Source organism: Pavona decussata, unplaced genomic scaffold (assembly GCF_977016875.1).
Source record: "Pavona decussata unplaced genomic scaffold, jaPavDecu1.1 SCAFFOLD_48, whole genome shotgun sequence".
NCBI lineage: Eukaryota > Metazoa > Cnidaria > Anthozoa > Scleractinia > Agariciidae > Pavona > Pavona decussata.
In genome coordinates, this window is record NW_028145470.1 from 97,400 (window position 1) to 120,514 (window position 23,115).

General features: G+C 38.3%; 2 protein-coding genes across 3 annotated transcripts; both read left to right on the forward strand.

The window, feature by feature from the left end:
* The first annotated feature begins 3,814 nt into the window (after positions 1 to 3,814).
* LOC146481616 (uncharacterized) lies at positions 3,815 to 10,763 on the forward strand. 2 transcript variants are annotated; one of them, XM_085107633.1, is made up of 9 exons: positions 3,815 to 4,206; positions 4,633 to 5,204; positions 5,531 to 5,754; positions 6,048 to 6,280; positions 8,318 to 8,634; positions 8,838 to 8,975; positions 9,748 to 9,832; positions 10,049 to 10,117; positions 10,692 to 10,763. In XM_085107633.1, the coding sequence occupies exons 1-7, from the start codon at positions 3,840 to 3,842 to the stop codon at positions 9,817 to 9,819; spliced, it is 1,923 nt and encodes a 640-aa protein (XP_084963759.1). In that variant the 5' UTR covers positions 3,815 to 3,839; the 3' UTR covers positions 9,820 to 9,832; positions 10,049 to 10,117; positions 10,692 to 10,763. The 2 variants fall into 2 exon arrangements, with proteins under 2 accessions (XP_084963759.1, XP_084963758.1); XM_085107632.1 differs by lacking the exons at positions 9,748 to 9,832; positions 10,049 to 10,117; positions 10,692 to 10,763 and having other exon boundaries at positions 3,818 to 4,206; positions 8,838 to 9,696.
* Positions 10,764 to 10,767: 4 nt separating this feature from the next.
* Positions 10,768 to 23,115, forward strand: LOC146481617 (phospholipid-transporting ATPase ABCA3-like). The gene is made up of 14 exons (XM_085107636.1): positions 10,768 to 10,829; positions 11,911 to 11,982; positions 13,539 to 13,631; positions 14,111 to 14,198; positions 14,853 to 14,956; positions 15,197 to 15,226; positions 15,331 to 15,488; positions 16,478 to 16,544; positions 17,247 to 17,350; positions 18,149 to 18,241; positions 18,741 to 18,938; positions 20,128 to 20,324; positions 21,129 to 21,254; positions 21,924 to 23,115. The coding sequence occupies exons 3-11, from the start codon at positions 13,578 to 13,580 to the stop codon at positions 18,850 to 18,852; spliced, it is 810 nt and encodes a 269-aa protein (XP_084963762.1). The 5' UTR covers positions 10,768 to 10,829; positions 11,911 to 11,982; positions 13,539 to 13,577; the 3' UTR covers positions 18,853 to 18,938; positions 20,128 to 20,324; positions 21,129 to 21,254; positions 21,924 to 23,115.

Here is a 23,115-nt window from a genome sequence, read left to right on the forward strand (position 1 = left end):
ACATGGGCGCGATTGGCATCCCTATTCATTTCTGGAGAGAAGTAATATTTTGCTTATTTAGATATAAACGGAGATGGCGAAGGTGCACTAGGAGATTCTTTTAGTTCTGATTGCACAGTCCTCCTTTATTTAGTGACGATTTTGCGATGTTTTGCTGGCGACTACCCTAAAGGAAATAACTAAAGAACATGTTATAATTCATTTTTACAATACCGTGTACAGCAACACGTGACTTGAAAAATGTGACAGGTAACACAACACCAAAATAAACAAGATGAAGTGGCTTCTTCGTTTTCTGTGTTTATGTGAGGATTATTTACTCCCTATCTACAAATAGTTCTAATGAACAAATAAGTTAGTCTTTTTTATGACATGTTTAAACAAGACGGAGGGTTTTACTCTAGTGAGAACTGCGCAAACTTGGAACACGGAACACGACATACTGGTCAGTGAGTAAACAATTCTAAAATGTATATAATTAGAAATTTGCGATGCGGGAAATCTAATTCCCAAGTGAGTACTATACTTTTCTAAGATTATTTTAAACTCTGATTTATTTTGTTGTATCTTGTTACGTTTTGGAATTAATATCGCGTAGCATAGCCAAGGGACGGACCATTTAAAATGGAATAGTCGATGGCCCGTAATAGCCTCTGTCATTTCTTTATATTCTAAAAATAAACTTTATACATTTTATGGTTTATTTCTATCATGCCTCAAAATATCTACTTTTACTGACATTGTTTGTTTGCTCCATGGCGCATTTTGAAAGCTTCTTTAGAAGCGTTTGGAATTAAAATGATTGATTTTTTTTTTACCTCGGAACCCATCCGACCCGATTTCATGACCCTTAGCCCTCCCGCCCCAGAATAGCTTTTTTATTATTATTGGACGGATAATTTCGCTTTATTAGTCTCTCAGATAGCAATACTTGTTTATATAACAGAATTTCCATCAATTCTTTGCGCTTTGACGGGCAAGTTATAACTTCCGCGTAATTTCCTCCTCGATTTGCATATGTTTTCCTTTGTTTACATTCCACGTTCTTGTCGCGCACGGCGACTTGGGGGGCTCAAGTTAAAATTTTATTACTCGCAAGCATTTTAACTTGCAGAGCTGAAACTTCAGGTATAATTAATAAAATAACAGTTCTTTTGTTTAGTATAGTATTTTTTTCAATCTATGACATACCAGGATCGACTTTTGGCGATTGAAGTTGGGCGTTATTTTGTTTGCCAAAACAACACACAATCAGGGTGCACACAATAAAAGACAGAAACTATATTACAATAGTTATTTTGCAAAACCTTTTTATGAGGTCTTAAAGCTTTGGATGTCTGCTAAACACATGAGTAATATCAAGTCAATAGGAGCTTTTGCGCGCTTGTACTGTTTCGATGAAAATTGTTAAAATTTGCACCCATTTCCCGAATAAAAAAAATGTATTTTTAGCGAATTTTCGAACTTTTCTAAAATTCTCAAAATGTAAAGCGCTTGGGGATTTCTTAATATCATTTCTTGAAATAGTTCACCCACAGGGATGTTTGGGTGGTATCAGCAAAAATTCGAATTTTTAGAACTGATTTGAGATTCTCGATATTTTCCGACATTGGCTCTTAATTAGTGTTGGGAGAGAAAGAAAGCAGAAATTTTTAATAAAATATCACAGCCTCCATTTTATTGAAAGTGCAATGTTTATGCTAGCGCGAGCAAACGCGAAATTCCTTGAATTATTTGTTTTTGAGCAAGCTGACACTTGTTACATTTAACTTACACCTTTCTTAATTTCAAATTGAAAAACCCCTGGGTTTTAGCACGTTAAATTTTGAAGTAGAAAATATTTCATCTTAGCTAAAACTTCTAAAGGGAAAAATCAAATGTAAATCAACTGATGTCGAAAGTGGGAGGAGCTTGGTCCCTTCTGTATTGCACCTTGTTGATTAGAAAACGTTGAAAACTAAACTGAAGACAAACAGATGACCTGAGACGGTTAATTTTACCCACTGATTGGATGTGTTACTGAAAAAAGACATATTGGTAAAAGCTGGTAAGATAACAAAAGATGGAGAGCCTTATAAGTTATTCAGAAATTTATGCTCCTGAAATTGAGGAAAATCAAAATTTTCTTTACATAACAGCAAACTGAAAATCCTGGCGTGATAACTTCAAATTTTAGTTCAGAAAACACGTCTTAAGTGACAATAAAATCCTCATAGAAACTGGTAAATATGAAAAATGTAACTGAAAGTAAAGAAAATTGAACTTCATTTACATGCAGAATTTAACCAAGTGTGAAGAGACAAATGGCCTTCCACTTTTACTGACATAGGAAGCTCTAATTTTGAATTATCAAGTAATGAAAACAAACATATGTTTAACTTAGACGAACTCGTTACTGAACACTTAAAGCTGGTTTTCACTAGCGACGGAGTCGGAGTCGGAGTCGGAGTCGTAATCAGAAGCGTAGAGCTTATGATCTAGTGAAAACAGCGTTCCGATTCCGGAACGTAAGCGACGGAGTCGTAAGCAGAGTCGGAAGAAAATGGAAACGTTCTGATTCTTCTGACTCCGATTCCGTCGCGCTTATGACTCCGCTTACGACTCCGATTTTTGATTTTCACTAGGTCATAAGCGCTCTTACAACTCCGCTTACGACTCCGACTCCGACTCCGTCGCTAGTGAAAACCAGCCTTTAGTAATCATGTCTCTGAAATTCAAACTTTTCCCGAAAACTGAAAAAGCAGAATTCAAACAAAAAGCTCCAAAATGGCCTGAATTTTCAACGATAAACATTTAAACTGCAACCAGACTCAGGAATGTCCTGCAAATGATTTTGCAAACCCTGTTCAGCCTAGGATTTTTTCCTTCGAGTTCCTAAACCTGAGGGGCACTTTGTATTGCTCCCCTCGTCACTTCAATATCATTGACACTATGACAATGAAACCTGGAGGGTAAATTAAATGCCAAACTGTTTCCTTTAGTTTTGAAAATATGGGACAATAAGGTCATATGATGTGGCAATCATTTTGATTGATTCTTCCCAGCCGCCACCTTGAGTTCGCCATTTTGGATTTCTTGATTTCATGGCCAAAACCTCAGAAAAGTGTTCAAATTGACTCGAAAATAATCAAAACCAAAAAAAATCTTAATTAAAATGGTTAAAAAATGTAAACGCAACGACGATACACTTTTTCACAAAAGGCAAAAATTTAAGCAAAAAACTCAATAATGGCCTGAATTCTTCAATGAGGAATCGTGCCTAGACCGACTTGACAACCCATTTTAAAACTAGTAAGGAAACAATATTTTTATTTTAAAATGAAGACTGAGAATGATATAGTATTTTCACTTCAAAACTGAGAACCGCAAGTTTACATCTCTTGCCAAAAAGATACAAATGGCTACAGATTTTACAGAACTTTTCTTGACTGTAACTTTTTTCCATACTCGAAAGAGAACAATCGTCCTGAACTTCTCACTGGAAAAATTATTTGAGCCTGAACTAAATACCTGATGAATTGAATTGCATTATAGCGTACACAATTTTTATTTAAGAAATTATCATTTCTTAGGCCCAATCTTCAAGTTGTAAGGCACATTTGCATGGCATCTAATTTAAAGTGCCTATGAACCGAAAATTGTTTTTATTTAGTTTTAAAGGTTACCTTAAAAAATGCAGGTTTCCAAAGTTGGAGAACTCTAGGCTGAAAAATGACGATTTTACAAGCCTTTAAAGTCGTGCTATTTTACTCTCAAAAATGGTATTTGAATCGCGCGGCCAAAATACCATGTGATATCAACCTCTGACGTCACTTTGGTGCCAAATTCGTTCCCGCAATATGGAGGAAAAGAGGCATCGAGGGCGATATTGCGTTGCTGGTACGCCAAACCAGCAAAGCTGCCAAAACAGATCGTATACCCCGGGTAAACGAATGTACCAATTTTCCGCTGATCCGGCTGTGAGGGCCAAATGGGTCCAGTTTGTCCGTAGACATAGGCATGATTTCAAGAACCCGACATCAAAATATACTTCACTCTGTTCGGCTCATTTCGAGGATTCATGTTATGAACGCAGTTTATCCGTTCTAAGCAGCATGGAGGCCGCGGGGATGAAAGTGAAGTATTGCCTGAAAAAGGACGCGATCCCAACGAGGGATACTACTACTCCACCAGGTCAAGAAGAACTTAGCGAGCGAAGTAAGCGACAGATGAGACAAGTTTCATGCTTCTGTTTTTACACCTCATGGTCATTGTTTCACGACCTTCTGTGCGATCGCCGTCGCCGATATTGTTGCGAGAAAGGTTTTTGTTTTGATACATGATTCTGACTCAAACATTGTAAGAATTAATTCCCAAAATGATGCTTATACAACCAATAGAGGTGTTTTAATATTTATACAAGTATAAACTTTCGCTTCACTCGAATAATCGATATTGTGAAATTACGTGTTTTTGGTGAAGGTGAGGGTTTATTTTAGAGTATTTATTTTGAAGAAAGGACTTAGAATGTAAGTCTTACATAGTGATACATGTACTTCTGCGTTTAAACAGATGAAATTTTCAGAATCAATTTTTAATCCACAATTTGCGAATACATGTATGACGTTACAAACTATTCGTTGTATTTCTATTAGCTGAAACGTGATGCACTACAGCCTGTGTGTGTATCAAGCAGACCAGAAAAACGAAGAAAAGTAACATCCCCAGAGAGTAGTACATGCACCACACCACCGTGTCCCGAGAGTACAACAGCACCATGTTCTGAGGGGACCGCAGTACCATGTTCTGAGGGGACCGCAGTACCATTTTCTGAGGGGACCGCAGTACCATGTTCTGATGGGACCGCAGTACCATGTTCTGAGGGGACCGCAGTACCATGTTCTGAGGTCACTGTAGTATCATGTTCAGAGAGTCAAGAGTCGCATTTCTCAACCCCCTCTCAAGGTGTGGAATGTGAAGATACCCATTCAAACGCCGATGATGAGATACCCATTAGCACACCATCATCATCTAATTTTGTGATGGGTATATCGAGTACAGTTGCGAGCACACCACTTTCATCAGCCCAAAGCTGTAAAGCGTGTGCCAGTTATCAATCAAGGTGCCACAATTTAAAGAGAGTGAATGGTCGGCTGAAATCAAAAATGTCCAATTTGCAAATGGAAGTGTCCAGTCTGAAGAATAGCATCAAAGAGCTCGAAGATGTGAGTTTTGTTGAACTTTTGCCTCAGTTTTAGTTGTTGTTTTTGTTTTTTTAAGAAGCCAAGTAGGATGTACATGTAATACTACAAGTGCTAGTACGGTGTACTATTTCTATGACGACGGCGACTACCACCAAGTGCTGTCACTGCTACTGCTACTAATACTACAATGGAACAATTGAAAGAACACGAGGACATGTTTGATATCGTAGACACATATCCTTTATATGAAATCTAACTACTGGGTAGTTCCCTCAAACACATTGTACACTAAGATAAGAAAGAAACTGCCCCTGCAACTGATATATCTTGTTTTGTTTTTGTTGTAGTACATGCCAGACAATGAACTTGAAACAGATAATGAAACTGAAGAACAGGAAAGTCCCAGACCAAATAACTCAGCAGAAAACTATGTCTGGACCAGTACTGGAACAGAATCTGAAGATGAGGGCAGCAATGGGGAGGACGATTGGCACCCAGCTGGGGAAACAACAGAGGAAGAGGGTGGTACTGAGGATGAGGAGGACATTTCAGAAAATCAAAATGACATCTAGTAAGAGTGCTGTGATTTTAATATTGTATTTGATCCTTATACCCCAAAGCAAATAGTCTTCTTTGTTTTGAATAAAAAAATATCAATTGGATAATAATAAAAGGTCTTTGATAGTTCAGCTCATAACAATGCGTAAATACCTTATTTTGCAAATTCCTTCTCATGCTAATTTGTTCCGTATGAATATTATCTATAATTATGTACCTGTATTATTATTATTACAATTATTGTGATTATTATTGATTTTCAGTAATGTGGCATGTGCTATTTTCTTATTACATTTTTTTTTTCAGCATTGATCCAAATGCCCCAGACAACTTCTACAACCAGCCAAAATTTATTGTATTTTATGAGATGCTCTTGAAGATTTTCCTGCTATTCTGCTTCAACTGCAAAGCAGCAAATCCCCGAGTTAGCATGCGACAAAATGGCACAATGGTGACAGTGAAGCAACAGTGCTCAAAATGTATTAAGGGCTATGTGTGGAATTCCCAAAGTTACATGCCACATGGAAAATACCCAGCAGGTAATTAAAGGGATTGTGTAAAATATCCATACACAGTACTCCCCCAATGGAAGGCAATTTTTATAAGTATTCCCGCCCATATATGGAAATTCCAATACAACTCCACACATTTCTTCCAATGATTGGTTTTGAGAACCCCCCCCCCCCCCCCCCCACCCAGGAATTCCTGTTCTTTATATTTGGGGAGGGAGATTGTAACTACACATTATTACTTTTTCGAGATATTTTCAGTCATTGTCATCATAATTTATCATTGTGTGGTTCCAGAAAATATCCATACCCCCCCCCCCCACGGAGGATCACAGAAATTCCGAGGGGAAGGGGGGTCTGAAAGCGCTAAATTTCCGAGGGGTTAGGGGGTTACACGAACAGTTTACTTTCCAGGGGGTTCGAAATCGTTTTGAAAATGTGCAAATCGAAAAATACTTTTGTGCTTATTCGATTGCCAAAACAGTTGAAACTTTGACAAGCAGAAATAATGAATGATTCCTTTTCATATTTTTTCGTCATTGTTTCGACTTCGGATATGGAAGACAGCGCTTCTGAGCAGCATGTTGCAGATATTGGTTCGATATGGATTACAAACAAACAAAATGGCCGACCACAAAGTTGTCCCCAGTCCCCTCGCATTAGATGTGAAGTGAGGTAAAGTGCACTTCCGTTCACTGTTCATTCCCGCAAAATTCAATAAAAGTAATTATACCTTTTTTCCTAGCGTTATTCAAATGATGTGCCTGCAAACAGGCTCCCTAGTGAAAGTGTGTGAAAAGAAATAGAGCGACTGTTACTTGTATCAAAGCGGAAATACATGTACGCGAAGAAAAAACATGTTCTAATTCAGTAATTGGCTTATCATCAAACGTTGCATGTTTGCGTGTCAAATTCCAAAGTTTGAATCAGCTTTTCACACGAACGATAGCGGAAGATTACTATCAATAAACAAAGTTTTTTATTCTGCGACAGTAAAAAGGCGCGACATTTCCGTATTTAACGGGCCAAACGTGGCGCTAATTAGGGTAGCTGTCTCGGCCTTCTGTAGAATTATTTATTTCCGATAAATCATTCCGCTTAAAAAAAATATCGCAAAACCTTTGCAGGTGTACGCGTAAAAAGCCTTTGCTCTATGAAATCTCAAAATACTTTGTGATCACTCATGCGACACATGGTTTGAATTTGACAGACCGCGTGAGGTGAGTTAGCGTGCGGGTAGAGTAATTTGGTATGTTGTGTTGACAATGCATAAATTGAAAAGTCAACCGTGTAAAACATCTGGAAATTGTTTAAACGCCTTACCTTCAGTCTTTTTTTTATTCGTGAGTGAAAGTCTCCTTTAATGATTGATCTAGTGATGAGCTTTTATGAGATACATTTTAGGCTTCGTTTGCTTGTTAATTAACACTTCAATATTAACAGGTCGTATTTGCATATTGTCTAGACTTTTCCGTGTTCATTTTAGGGAAAATTCTGAAAGTTTATCACACCGCTCTGACGCCTCATAGCCCAACAAGTTTATTCTGAACCTAACAAATATGTTTTTTTCGATATATTTTCAATGCACGATAAAAATTAGTATCGAATGTGATGAGGGCAAGTTAAATGTTCATATTTAAAAGTTTACCGTGATAAAATATTTATTCTGCGATTAATACGTTTTTTAAAATCTACGTGTACACTTAACGGCTGGAGATTTATAAAAGGAGCAAGGTGATAGAATAAAAAGAAATAACTTAATTTTTGCATTTATTCGTTTATGGAATTTTCCAGGGGGTATGGGGACCATGTGGCAAAATCGAGGAATTTCCGAGGGGGTGGGGGGTGTCCGGCGAGACCCTCTGGAACGGAAATTCATGGGGGGTGGGGGGTCAAATTGAAAAAATCCTCCGTGGGGGGGGTATGGATATTTTCTGGAACCACACATTGTCATCTTTATTATTATTATTATTATTATTATTATTATTATTATTATTATTATTATTATTATTATTATTATTATTATTATTAATTATTATTTTTTTTATTTTATTTTTTTTTTTGCAGGTAATGTTCTGCTGAGTTTGGCCATTGTGATGGCAGGAGCCTCGATTAGTAAGATTCTGCTGGTATTTCGGCACCTGGGCCTGTCTTGCTATTCAGCACGTACCTTCTTTAAACACCAGCGGTCATTTGTGTTTCCAACTGTGTTCCGCCACTGGGAAGTGTATAGAGCTGGCCTTGTCAGTAATTTAAAGAGTATGAGTGACGTGGTATGGTCTGGTGACGGGAGATTCGACTCCATGGGCCACTCAGCCAAGTATGGAGTCTACACCATGTTTTCATCCACCATAATGAAAGTTGTGCATTTTGAACTTGTTCAGGTATGAAAGTTAGTGACTACAGTGCACGTTATACAATATCAACACACAGGCCACTTACATGGTATCTTCAGATAAACCAAAAAGGTAGCATAGCCCCTTTAAATTCGAAATCTTTTCTATGAAACCCCTTTACTTAAAAATTAAGGTTGGATGTTGTTTGTGTATATTGCAATGATAGTAAGCCTTTGTACACCTTTTTGTAGTCAAACGAGGTTGGTGGAAGTCAACAAACAGAGCTTGAAGGAGCAAAGAGAAGTTTCGGATTTCTGCAGCAGCTTGGTTTGACCATCAGTGTGTTGATCTCCGACCGCCACAGAGGAATTGCTAAGTGGATTAGGGAAGTATGCATTCATACCACACATTACTTTGACATTTGGCATGTGGCACGTTCACTCACCAAGAAAGTTCTATCTGCAAGCAAGGAGAAAGGCTGTGAGGTTATCAAAGAATGGTCAAATATTTGTGTTATATTTGTGCTACAGAGTTGAATTTGACTTTAAACAAACAAAACCATTATCATGAGTGAAATCAGACGGCGGTTTTTAACGCAACACAGTGCGTGGACAACAGTTAACGTAACATTTCGTTGGGGCAACGTTTTGCTTGTTTTAAACAAAAAGCTTGTATCGAGTCTGCCGCAAGAAATTCCTTCTTTAAAAATTGTCCTACACTATGTTACATATAGCAACTTTTAAGGCAAAAAATCTTTCCGTGTAAAGTCCCTTGGTAACTATCTTTCTCTTTTCATCGATAAAACGGTTGTTAGAGAATTTACGTGAAGTGCTAAATCACCAGTATCTATGTCTTTCAAAATTCACCCAAAACAGGAAGAAAAGAAAGTAAAAGAATTGAAGAAGTCTTAAAATTGAAAGAAACAAAAGAATCTCCACTATGCATTGTTTTTCAACTTTGTTTGCAGTGTCGTACTCTGCAAAAAGTTTAATGCAAAGAGTTTCATCCAATTTCCAAACACTGAGAAGTACTTCCTTCACTGTAATTATTGCGTTTGATCTCTCTTTGTGAATTATTAATTAGTCAGAGAAACACCCCTGGATTTCGTATGTGACATGACTTATTTCGATGTGGACGTTGAACAATTCTGTTTGTTTACAGGGAATGCTGATCACAGTGTTTGTTTTACAATTGCCGTCGCTAAACACGAAGGAGGAAGCTTCTTCATGCTGATCCCCACTTATACGTAAGTGTTTTGCTGAGTGATAAAAAAAATTAGACCGCCCCAGTTCATTTTTCATTCTTATTCCTTTCAACCTCCTTCTAAATCTCAAACTTTACATTTATTAAAATCATTTATTATCTCATTGTAATAACACATTGGGGGCAAAGAATGTTAAATAAATAAATTCCAGGATGAATACTAGGGCACAGTTTGAGGATCTCGACATTGTACTTACAGGTTGGCTTACAGTTTTGTGGACTTGAACAGTAACTATGGATACCGGAAACTCTGCACTGAATCTACAGAGTAAGTACAACATTAGCAGTGTAGGCCCCAATAGTGATCAGCATCTAATTTCTCCTTACAATATCAGTTTTTGGTTAAACATGAAGGTAATGAGAATAAAGATAATCACTAAATGATAAAATATCTTGATGTTGAAACAAATTTCCCTCAACAACGAGGTTAGTAAGTCTGATTTGAATGCAAACAAAGGAATACTTTTTTGCATAGGGTCTATGTGATAAGAAATGAATGGAGAACAGTACTTAGGGAGAGTATACATGTTGATCTGCTTTGTAGCCACTGGACACTGTGTACTCATCGTACCATTGAAATGTGATCTGAAGTGTAGCCATTCTAATGAATTAAAAGCTACTGAACAGTACTTTCTTGTTTTACTTTTTATTATGCTGTACAATTTGGTTCTAACTCTTAAGTAGTTGGTGCTGTTCGTTATGCTGTACAAGGTAGTTCTTATGTGTAGTCCTTTTCCTTGCAACGTTTCGTCTTAAAATATTTTTCAAAATTAAATTTAAAATTTTCTCTTGATGGCTTTTTAGATCAGATTAAAGTAACTGTTCTAATGATATTTTAACAGGATGACTATGGTGTGCCAAGCGCAAAAAATAAACTACACGGACAATGCCTTGGATTGGGAGCGCCCAGGGATCGGTCAAATGGCGCTCTTTATGTTTGTGGAAGGACTTGTGCTCTCATTTTGGTACTTTTGGTTGAGGTGAGGACAACTTAACCTTATAGCAGATTATTATTTGTTGGATGAATCGCGTTCATGGTCAATTATCCGTTCGCTGGGCGGGTTACTTAAATGTGAAATATTGGCAGTCACTGTTTCTGTCTTTGTTTTAGACAGAATAATTGAGATACTGATTTGAGAAAAACGCTTCCTTCACCGGATTCATTTTAGACAAGTTTTCTTATATTAAGACCAGTTTCCATATTTGTCGGTTTTCCATGCCTAAAATGAACACGTCAAATGACAAATGGTAAATACATTTCATCAGCAGGCCGTAAGACTCGCTTCTGTTGAATTGCAACAAAGCAAAACACTGTATTTTTATAGCTACCATAGCTAGGGGTTAAAAATCTCAAGTCGGCCAAAAAGGAGACGAAAAGACGAAATCGCCGAGACAAAATAACACAGACAGTAGGTTGTGTAGAGGTCTGACCGAGCTCTTTATTCTGCAGTGGATGAGGAAAACCTTAGACAAATTCTCCCGAAAATTATTTTATCAACACTCTTCTCACTTTCTTAGCAAGTTAGAATCCATTTAGTTAAATAAACCATTTCAGGCGGCTGTTATATCGGAGGAAAAATTCATGCCCAAGGTTGAAATATTTTCCAAAAAATGAACGGTTGGCCGAGAGGGAACCTGTGAAATTTTGAGAGGGGATTGAAGCGGACAAATGTTATCACTTGATAACCGTTGTGCAATGTTGTACCTTGTGACGTGTTTCGTCCAGTTAGAGCGGGTGGAAATAGGCTCTTTTACAGTTGTGTGCTTAGTGACCTGGTCTTGTATTGGAAGCGAGGCTGAGGGTGACCCTGTTTTCATACAGAGCTCACTGCTTTTGATGTGTAAATGCAAACTAGTTAGCATAAGAACAGCATGATCTACATATGAAAAGCAGTGAGGTCTGTATCAAAACAAGGTCACCCCTAGCCTCGCTTACAATCCAAGGCCAGGTCACTTAGTACAGAACTGTAAAATGACCTATTAATCGATGTGTTATAATTAAGAACAACAATTTTCAAGTGAATTAAGAGACTAATGTACAATGGTGTTGTATTTATCCAGGTGAACTTCTTTATTGGCGCCAGGTTAAATACACCTGCTGGAACATTCCAGTCACAACAGCAGAGCAATGAGGTACATGACAAGCTTGACACTGAAACTGGAAATAAACAGTTGAACGGAACATTAAGTCAAACAACCCAAGATATCCTTTTTTACGTTTTGAACTTGTCAATGAGACTGCCAAATAGTTCGGTTTTAAATTTTTTAACAAGGGTCCTAATTACCGACTTACAGGACGAAAATAAAAAAGTAACTCGATCAATTACTTTCATTTCAGTGAGAGTGTTGAAGGGTTTCATCCACAGAGCCAAATTTAGAACCGCCTTTTACAACGTGGGGATTTCATGCGCAGACTCGAATAACACACTGAAAACTACAGTTCTCTCTGGAGTGGAAGAGTTGGAATGTCTTGCATCTTACTAATAGAACCCAAAGTGTTATCATTAATGGCATGCAATCTGACGCTGAACCCATATTATATGGTGTGCCCCAGGGGTCTGTCTTGGGACCTCTATTGTTCATAATGTATATTAACAATCTACCATCAGTTACAAAGTACTGTAAAGTCCATCTTTACGCTGACAACACCCTGTTGTTTTTTGAAAGCAGCTCTGTGCAAGCTATTGAGGCTGCTTTGTCCCAACACCTCGACCACGTTGTCGGATGGTTGAACCAAAACTATCTCATGTTAAATCACTCGAAGACCAAAGTTATGCTTTTGGGAACTCACCAAAAATTGAGCTCAGTCCAGTCATACGCAGTTAGTGTTAATGACACAGATCTTGAAAGGGTATACAAATTTAAATATCTGGGCGTGTTTCTTGATCCTTGCCTAAATTGGAACGAACACATTGATCATATCGGAAATAAAATCTCGTCCCGCCTTGGAATGCTTCGTAGATCCCGGAAAGTCATCCCAAAAGAAGCTTGCATTACTCTGTTTAATGCTATGGTTCTACCGTTATTCGACTACTGTTGCGTTGTGTGGGATGGTTGGGGTCAGGGAAACAAGATCTACCTTGACCGTCTTCTCAAGCGAGCTGCGGGAATAATTGCGGGTCGCAAGGCTACTGATACCGATATACAGCAAGCATTGAAGTGGCCATCCCTTCAATGCCGCAGAGAATACCAAAAGTGCATACAGGTCTATAAGTGTGTCAATGGCTTGGCCCCAGCTTATCTGCTAGATGACTTCCACTCCTCGGAGCAGATCCATAACTACAACACTAGGAACAAAGACCTTATTCGCCTGCCTCTTGCCAAGACTACTAAATTTCAAACATCTTTTAAGTACAATGCCGCCAAATCCTGGAACACTCTTCCTCGTAACTTACGTCATGATCAGTCTCTCACTAGTTTTAAACTGAGAGTCAAGAAACATCTAAATCACCTTGGTTAATTTCTCACCTTCATGAACTCCCGATCTTTGAATGACTTTTGCTTTCATTTCTTTATTTGATTATTTATTCTTATTATTTTATACAGATCTCCATTTAAACCAGCTACGCTGAATTGGAATTTCTGTTTAAATAATGTATATAAAAAAATAAATAAATAAAGAAATAAAGAAAGAAAGAAAGAAAGAAATTGTTATAATAATTAGCCAAATGGAATGTTTTGTTCACCAGGACGAGGATGTCCAAAGTGAGCGCAAGCGTATTAAGGACATGGCATCCGAAGAGTTTCAGAAACAGTCTGTTGTGTTGAAAGATTTGACCAAGGTGAGAGAACTACAACTCAGCATGTTATCATTACAGGTTGCATAGCAGGCGCTGAAGTAAAACGGCTGTATTCTTATTTTAGAGCTTTGTTTTCTGTTTGTTTTGTACTGCCACTGGTAGGGCTGCACCTGTTCAAAGCTCTATTTTCACTGGACCCTGATAACCTGCAGCTTCATTCTCTAGGAGCATTGTTTTGTTGTTTGTTGTTTTGTTCTCTCAACCAATAGTGTGGGAAGTTTGCAAATGATGCAGATGGCCCCCAGTGCTGCACGGTCCCTTGAAGCACAGGGCCTCTGAGCACGTGCCAAAGTTTCCCCAATGTTAATCCCACCTCTGTCGCTACCCAATGAAATGTTTACGTCATTAAGCATTTTACCCAACCCTTAACTTCCTAAACTTGCCCGCCCTTATTTGTCGAAAGCCGTGTTCACGCGGGTAATGTGATGTTCTTATCGTAATGTTCGTGCTCTTCTGTTCAGGTCTATGGAGGTACAAAAGTCACTGCTGTTGATCATCTGTGTTTGGGAATCCCTCGCGGAGAGTGCTTTGGTTTGCTGGGAATTAATGGTAAGGAAACATTAAATACAGTCAAACCTGTATTAAGCGGTCACCCCCGGGGAATGGCTAAGTGACCGCTTAATACAGATTGCACAGAATACACGTCAAACACAATAAAAACAACATTTATATAACATTTAATAAGTTAGTGTACAGTTTTTGCACAAAAGCACTCAGACAATCGCTTACTTGGTTAAGAAACTGCAGCAATAAAATGACATGACAAAGGAGACCATGCTATAGAAACGAACTAATACAACATTAACTACAAGATCCTAAGGTCACTATTGTAGGTCGTTAGAAATTCAATCGCCTGGCACGCTATTCGCTACCGTATTTGAGTGGTTTCCTTTCACGAAGTAACAGTTTAAAACAGGTCAAGACAATAGAAACAACTCTTTGGGACTAAGTAAAGGGTAACCGCGACCGCTCGCTAGAGATGATCGCTTATTTAGAGGCCAAAATAACATTAATTAAGGGACGTTTTTGTTTTGGGACTTTGACAAATGACCGCTTAATACAGATTCGACTGTGTACTGAATTCCTGATTGTCGTTTATTTATCGAGTCTGCTGGCTCACAGCTGTTTGAAAAATCACTGAGTTGTAAGGGTAAAGCGGAGTTGTGTTGATACTTGGTGAGTGATTCTTTGCTGCATTTCTAGGTGCAGGCAAAACTACAACATTCAGCATGTTAACCAGAGATCTGAGCATTACTGAAGGGACAGCTTTTCTGGATGGATACAACATTCAAACCAATATAAGACAGGTTTGTAATGATAAGTCTGGGAACACAAAATGTACCTTTTGCCTTTCGAGTTCCTTTGTTTGCCAAGTTTAGTCTTCAATCCCAATTCTTCAATTCTACGATCTTCAACTAACACAGAACCTTTTCCCTAGGCTGATGGTCCCCTTAATAAACTGTATGTACCGCTGTCATTTTCTGTACAGCCCTCCCTTATAATAGTTCACTTATTCTTTTTGCTAACAAGTATTTTCCAATCTTAAGGTTCAGCAGAGAATTGGTTATTGCCCTCAAGTAAGTTGCTCTTCGTTTTCTTTGTGATACTGTGTATCAGTGATGTTTAGCAATGTTTTATTTGCAGATCAGTTTATTGTGCTTTTTGTCGCTTTTGTCATTAGTTTGACGCCCTCATTGAACGTCTGACTGGCCGTGAAATGCTGACGATGTACGCGAATCTCCGCGGTGTACGGCCAGACAAAATCAAAGACGTGGTGTCGGGAACGATTGAACATCTGAATCTGACCAAGTGGGCAGATAAACTGTGTGGAGACTACAGGCGAGTAATGTCATTGTTATTCACGGTGCCTCCTTTGCTCATGCGCATACGTTTAGCGCATCACAGGATGGTTCGAGAAGCTCTCATTTCTTAAGGACGGTGCTTACTAATGCGGGAAAACAAGATTTTAGCAAGTATTATTAAAATCAAAAAAGAAAATAAGTGGTAACCACGTATTTTTCGGAGATAATTAAGTTTCAGCCCCAATTTTCTTTTTGGATTTCATTAACACTTGCTAAGATCCTCTTTTCCCGCATATGCATAAACCACGCCAAAATACTTTTCAATTAGTAGGCACCGTCCTTACACTGAATTCGAGGGCTTGTATGGGAACGAACCAAAAATGGCTTGGTTACCTTACCACATGAATTCCTACTGGATGCGAAGTAGAATATCTTTTTAAAATAGCTAAACCAACATAGCTAGATTGATTAGATAAAGACTTTATTCTAGCAGTATTTTCCAAGAACTGAAAACGTTAAGCTACTGTAGATGCTGTTATATGCATAATTTACCTGAAGCAATTTCCTTGATCTATCAAGTGGATTGGTTATGATGACGTTGTCAACTGTTGTAAACAAATCTTTGACAAGGGTTTTAAATTTTTACTGTGCTGTGCAATAACACGCTAATTCTAAGGTGCAGAATGTAACCATTGGTTACGTTATACGTAGTTGCTCATTTGCGCTGGGAGTTAAAACCGGTGAACTTGTGAATTATGAAATGCAATTTTTCTATTTGTGGGAGTGGTCTGTCATTTCTGCAAATTCCGCCCAAATTTGGAAGACAGGTCTGCCAGTTGCAGAAAAAGCAGGTCATTTTGAGAAGTAGGCGACCATTTATATTTTTGGCGTTTTTGTAAGCGAAATGAAGCAAAAGGCTGCTGAGGATTTTTAAAAATGTACATAGTGCTTGTTTTACAGGCCAAGTAAGCATGTGGTTTTTTTTTTACATAAGTATTTCAATATTTAATTATTTTCAATTCACAGTGGTGGAAACAAAAGAAAACTAAGCACTGCTATTGCACTGGTTGGAAATCCTCCCATTGTGTTTTTGGTGAGTTAAACAGTAACTGATACTACTACAGCTAATTTAACTTCACTTTCTCCCTATAGTGTCAAAACAAAATTATACATGTTTAAAGTTGATTAGGATAAATTTAAACAAGTGTTAATCACATTAAGATAGTCTTAAGGTTGTTAATGTATAAACGTTAATGACATTTTCAAACTACCGTCAGATTCCAAATGCAGGGACCCCTTGGGGACCCCTTGACAGTAGGGACAAAGTTAGTTGTTTCTAATGAACCTTGTCGTATTGACGTTAAACCCCGTTCTAAAGTGGCTTGCCTACTAGCAAGCGTCGACAAAAAAATGTAGAGTGCAAAGAGATGCTGTCTAGGTGGTGAGAGTTCTTATTATTTTCTTTTCCGTCTGTTTATTGATGGTTAATCCAGTATTTTTTTAGTAAAAATTGTCCGTGTAAGAAAACTGGATAGAGTCAATTGCTACATTGTTAGGTTTAGGATAAACCGTTTTTCTCGCAACCATCCCAGTTAAGCGTGTAACGTCACATTTGACACTGTTTTGCTAATATGGATCGGTCACTATATGGAATAGGTTTACCTGGCGGAAATTAGCAACGCATCTAACAAACTACTGCTTACAAGGGTTGCTGCCATGGCAACTTTACCAAAGTAGTACAACAGATTCAAAAGTGATTAAGGAGAATTTGAATGTTGAACTTGCTTTGTGTTAGGACGAACCCACTACTGGTATGGATCCTGTAGCTCGCCGTTTTCTGTGGGATTCACTGATGACTGTCATGAAAGGAGGCCGGTCAATTGTGCTCACCTCTCACAGGTACACGTCTTGTAGTATATGCGATTTATAGCACATCTCATCAGTCTTGCAGGATAGTTTAGGATCATAGATTTGTAAGTGACTTGACTCATTGGTTTGTTTCTTTGGTCTAAAACACTTACTCGCCATTGACATCGCTGGAAACCATTTATCATTTGTTATGGTAAAAAAATGCACGACTATTCTCAGTATTTGAAAAGGTGTATAGAGTAAACAGTGCGAGACCACTCCTGAAAAGGAATGTAATATGGCATTTGACATGGCTCCTGATAATGTTTGTAATAATGGCATTTGACAACTTAACAATCTTCAAACCCAGGTTAATGGTATATGGTCAGTTACTGAACTGATCAGTTCTTTTAACCCTGTTGTTTTTGGTTATTAATTAACTCTTTAAACCCTAATATCAAAGAACAAATTCGCTTATCTTGTCCCCATACTTTTCTTATAAACGTACTGTGGAGAAGTTATTATAACATCAAGAAAAGTCACCTTGAGTGATCATATCCTTAATTTTCATGACCTCAGGGATTGAACTAGCATTGATATTATGTACAAGGAGAAATTTGATGCTGATCACTGTTAAGGTTTAAAGGGTTAGGAGTTTGGTCAAGCATCGCCAGTTTTGATCCTTTTATTGTCTACAGTACTCAACTTTAATATTGCTTACTTCTTTTTTTTTTTTACGTAGAACAAGCATCACAGGCGCCTCCAGTAAACTGCCTACTACCTCAACCATAAAGTTGATGTATTTTTTTTTAAAAGGGCATTAATTATTTTACTCTGTTTTTATTTTAGCATGGAGGAGTGCGAGGCTCTGTGTACGAGGCTGGCGATCATGGTGAACGGAAAGTTCAAATGTCTGGGATCCACTCAACACCTCAAGAGCAGGTATGAGTCATGTGACCACTCAACGGAAAGCAATAAGCTTCTTTCGAAATATTAAAATTCAACTTCATATCGAGATTCAGAGGACACAAACAACAGAACTGAATAAACATGATTATTCAATTGTCTTTGTTTGTGTCTTCTTGGGCTCATTGTCAAGCTGAATTTAATATATCGAAAGGAGCCTATTTCTGTGTTTTTTTTATTATGCAGTACAAGGGGACCCTAACTTGTGATTGAGTATGAAATATGTCCAGAAATCACGCTAATGAGATGCATAAACTGTATGATAGACATCACAAGGTGTCCTCTTACCTTAATTCTTACCACAACACAAATGATTTTGTCAAACATGAAGTCAAATGAAAATGACAAAAAGGTCTGTCTTATATAAAGTACCCAAATTCAGGGTTAGGTGCATTTCTGGACATAAGTGGAGTCTATGGATGAAATCCTAAATTACTAAATAAATGTAATGTTGATGAACTGCTTGTTACTGCAGATATGGCACAGGCTACACTCTTATGATCAAGGTTGCAAGCGGCCCCCCCATGAACTCTCAGCCTGTAGCAAATGGATTCCCTGCCCCACCCCCCCAGTGTGCCTGCTGGTAATGCACCCTCTGCTATGGTGTACACGAATCCAGCGGTTAATGCTGAACTACCTGAGGTCAACGAACCTCAGAAGCCGCTTATTGGAGGTGAGGCAAAGCTACTTAACAACAAGACAGGTTCACGTTTTTATTGAATAATGATTTAAATAGGTCAGACCACGCTCCACTCACTATCTTTAACAGAATAGATAGTATTTAGCATCGCCAATAAGAGAACAGCATTCGTGATAGAACGCTAGCAGATTTATACTAATTATGATTAGTATAAATCTACTAGTGTTCTATCACGAATGCCGTTCTCTGATTGGCTACGCTACTCGCTATCTATTCTGTGATAGATAGTGAGAAGCGGTTTTCAACAAAATGGCGGCCGCTTCGTTGCATTTCCGAAGTGCCTGCGATGAAGGTATAGATAATTTACTTGTTTAGTTTTGAACGACTAGTAGATTTATACTAAAAAAATTAGATTATTCGCTCTCGATTTCTATGCATGATACCTGATTCGGGCTGCGCCCTCATCAGCTATCACGCGATAGAAATCTCGAGCTCATAATCTAATTGTTAAATAGAATTACACTTCCCCCTTAATGCAGGTTAAACATGTCTGCTGTCAAATTTGCTCCTTTATTGAGTGTCAGTAAAACACGTTTTAAGATCGATACAGTAAAAACCTGCAAATATGATTCTAGCATTTTTCCAGGCTATATACGTTATTCGATTAACGAGGTATGTAGCTACAGAGTGTATTTAAGTTCTAATAAGTTTTTATTTTCTTAAGAGGAAAAGGTACTTGTTACTGGTCCAACAACTAGTTAAATGTGGGTGTGGTCCCTTCCTTATGTACCATGTAAGTGCAGCCCACAGGTTCTTATATCCGGTATTTTACTGTATACGTCCGCTTAATTCAAAGGAAACCCCATTCAGTGTGTAAAGAATAGTACAGGACTGATGAGTATTTGTGCCGACACGAAGACCAGTTTTGCACCTCGCGCATTCATTGAAATTCAAGTTAGCTGCAAACCTGCTAGGCATTTGCGCACGCGTTCACATAACCTTTTGCCTGTACCAGAGGAACTTTAGCAGGTTTTGATTGTTTCGATAAGTACTTGGTAATCCCCTCAAACTGTCTTTTGCATTTGTGTCCATTAAGTGATTAAAAAGAACTGTTTCCTTTCCCTGTTATAAAACAATGTTACGTCTTCTTGCAATCCACGACGTACGTTATGTAATGTAAATTCTAAGTCCAGAATGACCGTCTACAAATCTTGTTCTTCAGGTGTTGGTGGCTCCGCAGACGTCAGTAGCAGAGATGTTAAACCTACTGTCGTTCCAATGCCTCCTCCATATTCTCAGATCCAGGCTGCTCCTGGTCAGGTGCTGTTGTTTGACAGGGGACTGATGGAAGCTGTGACAAATGCACAGAACTTTGTTGCGCAAACTTTTGCTGGAGCAAGACTTCTGGAAAACCATAATGTAAGTTACTCCTCTGTTTAAAGGATATTGCCCAAGGAAGGTTGCAGGATGGAATCTCAGTTGCACCCCCAATCAAGTCCATTAATTCGCTGCTAAAATCATGTTGGCTATGATCAGCATGAAATAGTTGTATCAGCATTCCACAGTAGTGGGGGACGTAAAGATGGTAGCATTCTGTTTTACTATTTTGTAATTTGTAGATTATCTTACTTTGAGGGAGTTCAGTCACAATTGAAACGAAAGTTTCCGTTCCTTTCTCCTGCCACACCCCCCCCCCCCCCCACTCACTCTTGATTTATTTGTTATTGGTTAATATATGTTTAATTTTATTATTATTACTAGTATTAGTATTATTATTATTGTAATTGTTGTGGCGAATGCATTAAACTAAACAAAATAACACCTTACTGCACTGTTCGAGGTCGCTCGTTTTTTATCATTGTCGAAAGAGGATTTTTTTGTCGTCTGCGACACGAACATCTTCCGTGACGTGGTTGCAGCCGCTATTTTGATACAGTCACGCCAATCGCGTGCGTCCTCCGTAAACAGTGGAACCAGTCACTTGAATTAATTATATGGCGGATCTTTCCCAGCACACAAGCTTTCTTTTCAATTCAAAAGTTTCTTAGAAAGAATTCTGCTCCATTGGGCCGGTATGACGCGTTTCCATTTGATGCCGACGTTTTGTACCTTTTCCTTCCCAAATGATGTCAACTGAAATCATGTCGGGCTTAAGCTTACCCATAAATTCTAATTACTCTTCAACTTCAAACACTCATTTTAGCTTTGTTCTTGTTTTTCCAGGGAGTTCTTCACTTCCAGGTGGAAACCGAGGGTTTAAGTTGGTCGTACATCTTTGGACAGCTTGAGCGAAACAGGACTGCTCTGAACATTGTGGACTACAGTGTTAGTCAGACTACTCTGGAACAGGTAAACACTGGGTCACTGTGCATGTTAGTATAAGATGGTATCCTGTGGCTCATGCATGGCACCTTTAATATGAACATCGGTGGTTTCCTTGTTTTCTGTCGTCGTTATTTTCAAAGAGTTTGCCTCAATTGTTTCTCTCCCGTTGTAAATGTGGACATATGGATACTCGTGAATCGTTGGTGAAATCTGTTGGAAGGGATACCCTTGTAATGGATAGGCTAGTTACTTCATCAATCCGAATTGCATGGGTTTCCTGTGTCCCTAGCTCGCCTCCACCTACCTTGATACTGTATTACCAACTTAACAGACAGAACACATCTGCATCTCCTTTACAGTGTCTAATTTGGGCATACTGTAGTCAGATTTAAGAGCTGTGTGCAAGTGCTAAAAAAAACCTTTTACTGATTCAACCGACCTGTTAAACAGTCAGCTCTCTCTCTCTCTCTCTCTCTCTCTCTCTCTCTCTCTCTCTCTGTCGGAAGAAATTTTTATGTGGTAGAAACTAGACGCTGTTTCTACTTTCTGCAACGTGAAAATTTCTTGCGCGCGGATGTTGTAATAAGGGCAACAAGCAATCGCAACTTGCAATTCAACATTGCTGTGCGACATGTTGAAAGAAAATGTTTCCCGTATTACTTGGCCTTAACAATGTGTGTATACCTTTAACAGGTTTTCATTAACTTCGCTAAAGAACAGCATGCGGAGGAACGGACGTCTGTGAAGAGGACATGTGGATGCATGACTTGTTAACTGAACACAAGAATAGCTTTGAAACTGTTGTAGTATTTATTCGATTTAGGAATTACCTCAGCAAAATGATAATTTCTTTTCAGTTTGTGTAACTTATTTAGTTTCCTAGCAAAAGAAAACGAAACATTCCATTGGATAAATTAAGTACCGCAAACGTTTTGGTCCTGGTTCGATTGCATGTTTTGCGCATGAGTTATTATTCCATGTAATTTTCATGGTTATTTATTACGTTTTGCGAAATGCTACTCAAGTGTAACAATATGGTGCGGATGGCTCGCAACAGAACCGCGGTCAACTGTGAGGATTTTGCGTATTTTCTGCCATGATTTTCAGTGCACCGGATAAACAAGAAAAGGTGCAATTTTTTCACTTTAAAGCCAGGTCTTGTTTCTGAAAAATTGGCCGCCGTGAAATTCGCTTTTCTTTCGTTTCTTACAATGTTTTCTTTGCAAACTTTGTGCGTAAGAACGTTATTTACTGATAGGAATTTCAAGGGCCGGGATTAGGAAGTCGCGCTGCTGGCTGTTTACGTTTGACCGGTCATAGTAGAGAACAGAGATAAATATCGTAACAGTATAAACAACGCACCAAAAATCGCCATCCAAGGCTTTCACCAATCAAACAAGTTATGTTACTTTCCTATTAGGTAACTCCTAGGTACTGATATGTTGTTGCCATACTTAATGTTGCAAGGCCCTGGTTTTCAATGGGTGAGCAATAGACAATATTATTGCGCTGGACGCTTACTGAGGCCTGCAGCGGCTCGCTTGTAGGGCACGGGTTTTGTTAGACTGCTGATATCTCCTACCTGAGCTCCAACCGCGCGTGTTTCGTTTCACACTTTGAAATTCACCTTCAAAACTCGAAATGATAGAAAAGAAAAAGCCTCCAAATGCAAATGGTGTGTATTCAGAAAATATTAAACATAACATTTACAGTCTCTTAAGGTAGTGTGTTGCTGTAAGCTGTATTTAAGGATGCCTCAAGTAAAGACATTCATTGCTTAAGTATTTAACTAGTACATTGTACAGTCACTTTTTTTTTATCATTTTATTTAATTTAAATTTAAAATGTGAGTTAAATGAATTAAAATACACAGGTGTGCACTCAG

Excerpts from the sequence above, each read along its gene's own strand:
- LOC146481616 (XM_085107632.1), top strand. The coding sequence starts at position 3,840 with ATGGAGGAAAAGAGGCATCGAGGGCGATATTGCGTTGCTGGTACGCCA. Across the intron at positions 4,207-4,632 it reads TAGCGAGCGAAGTAAGCGAC|AGCTGAAACGTGATGCACTA; the intron begins AGATGAGACAAG and ends TGTATTTCTATT. Across the intron at positions 5,205-5,530 it reads GCATCAAAGAGCTCGAAGAT|TACATGCCAGACAATGAACT; the intron begins GTGAGTTTTGTT and ends TTTTTGTTGTAG.
- LOC146481617 (XM_085107636.1), top strand. The coding sequence starts at position 13,578 with ATGGCATCCGAAGAGTTTCAGAAACAGTCTGTTGTGTTGAAAGATTTG. Across the intron at positions 13,632-14,110 it reads TGTTGAAAGATTTGACCAAG|GTCTATGGAGGTACAAAAGT; the intron begins GTGAGAGAACTA and ends TCTTCTGTTCAG. Across the intron at positions 14,957-15,196 it reads TTCAAACCAATATAAGACAG|GTTCAGCAGAGAATTGGTTA; the intron begins GTTTGTAATGAT and ends TCCAATCTTAAG.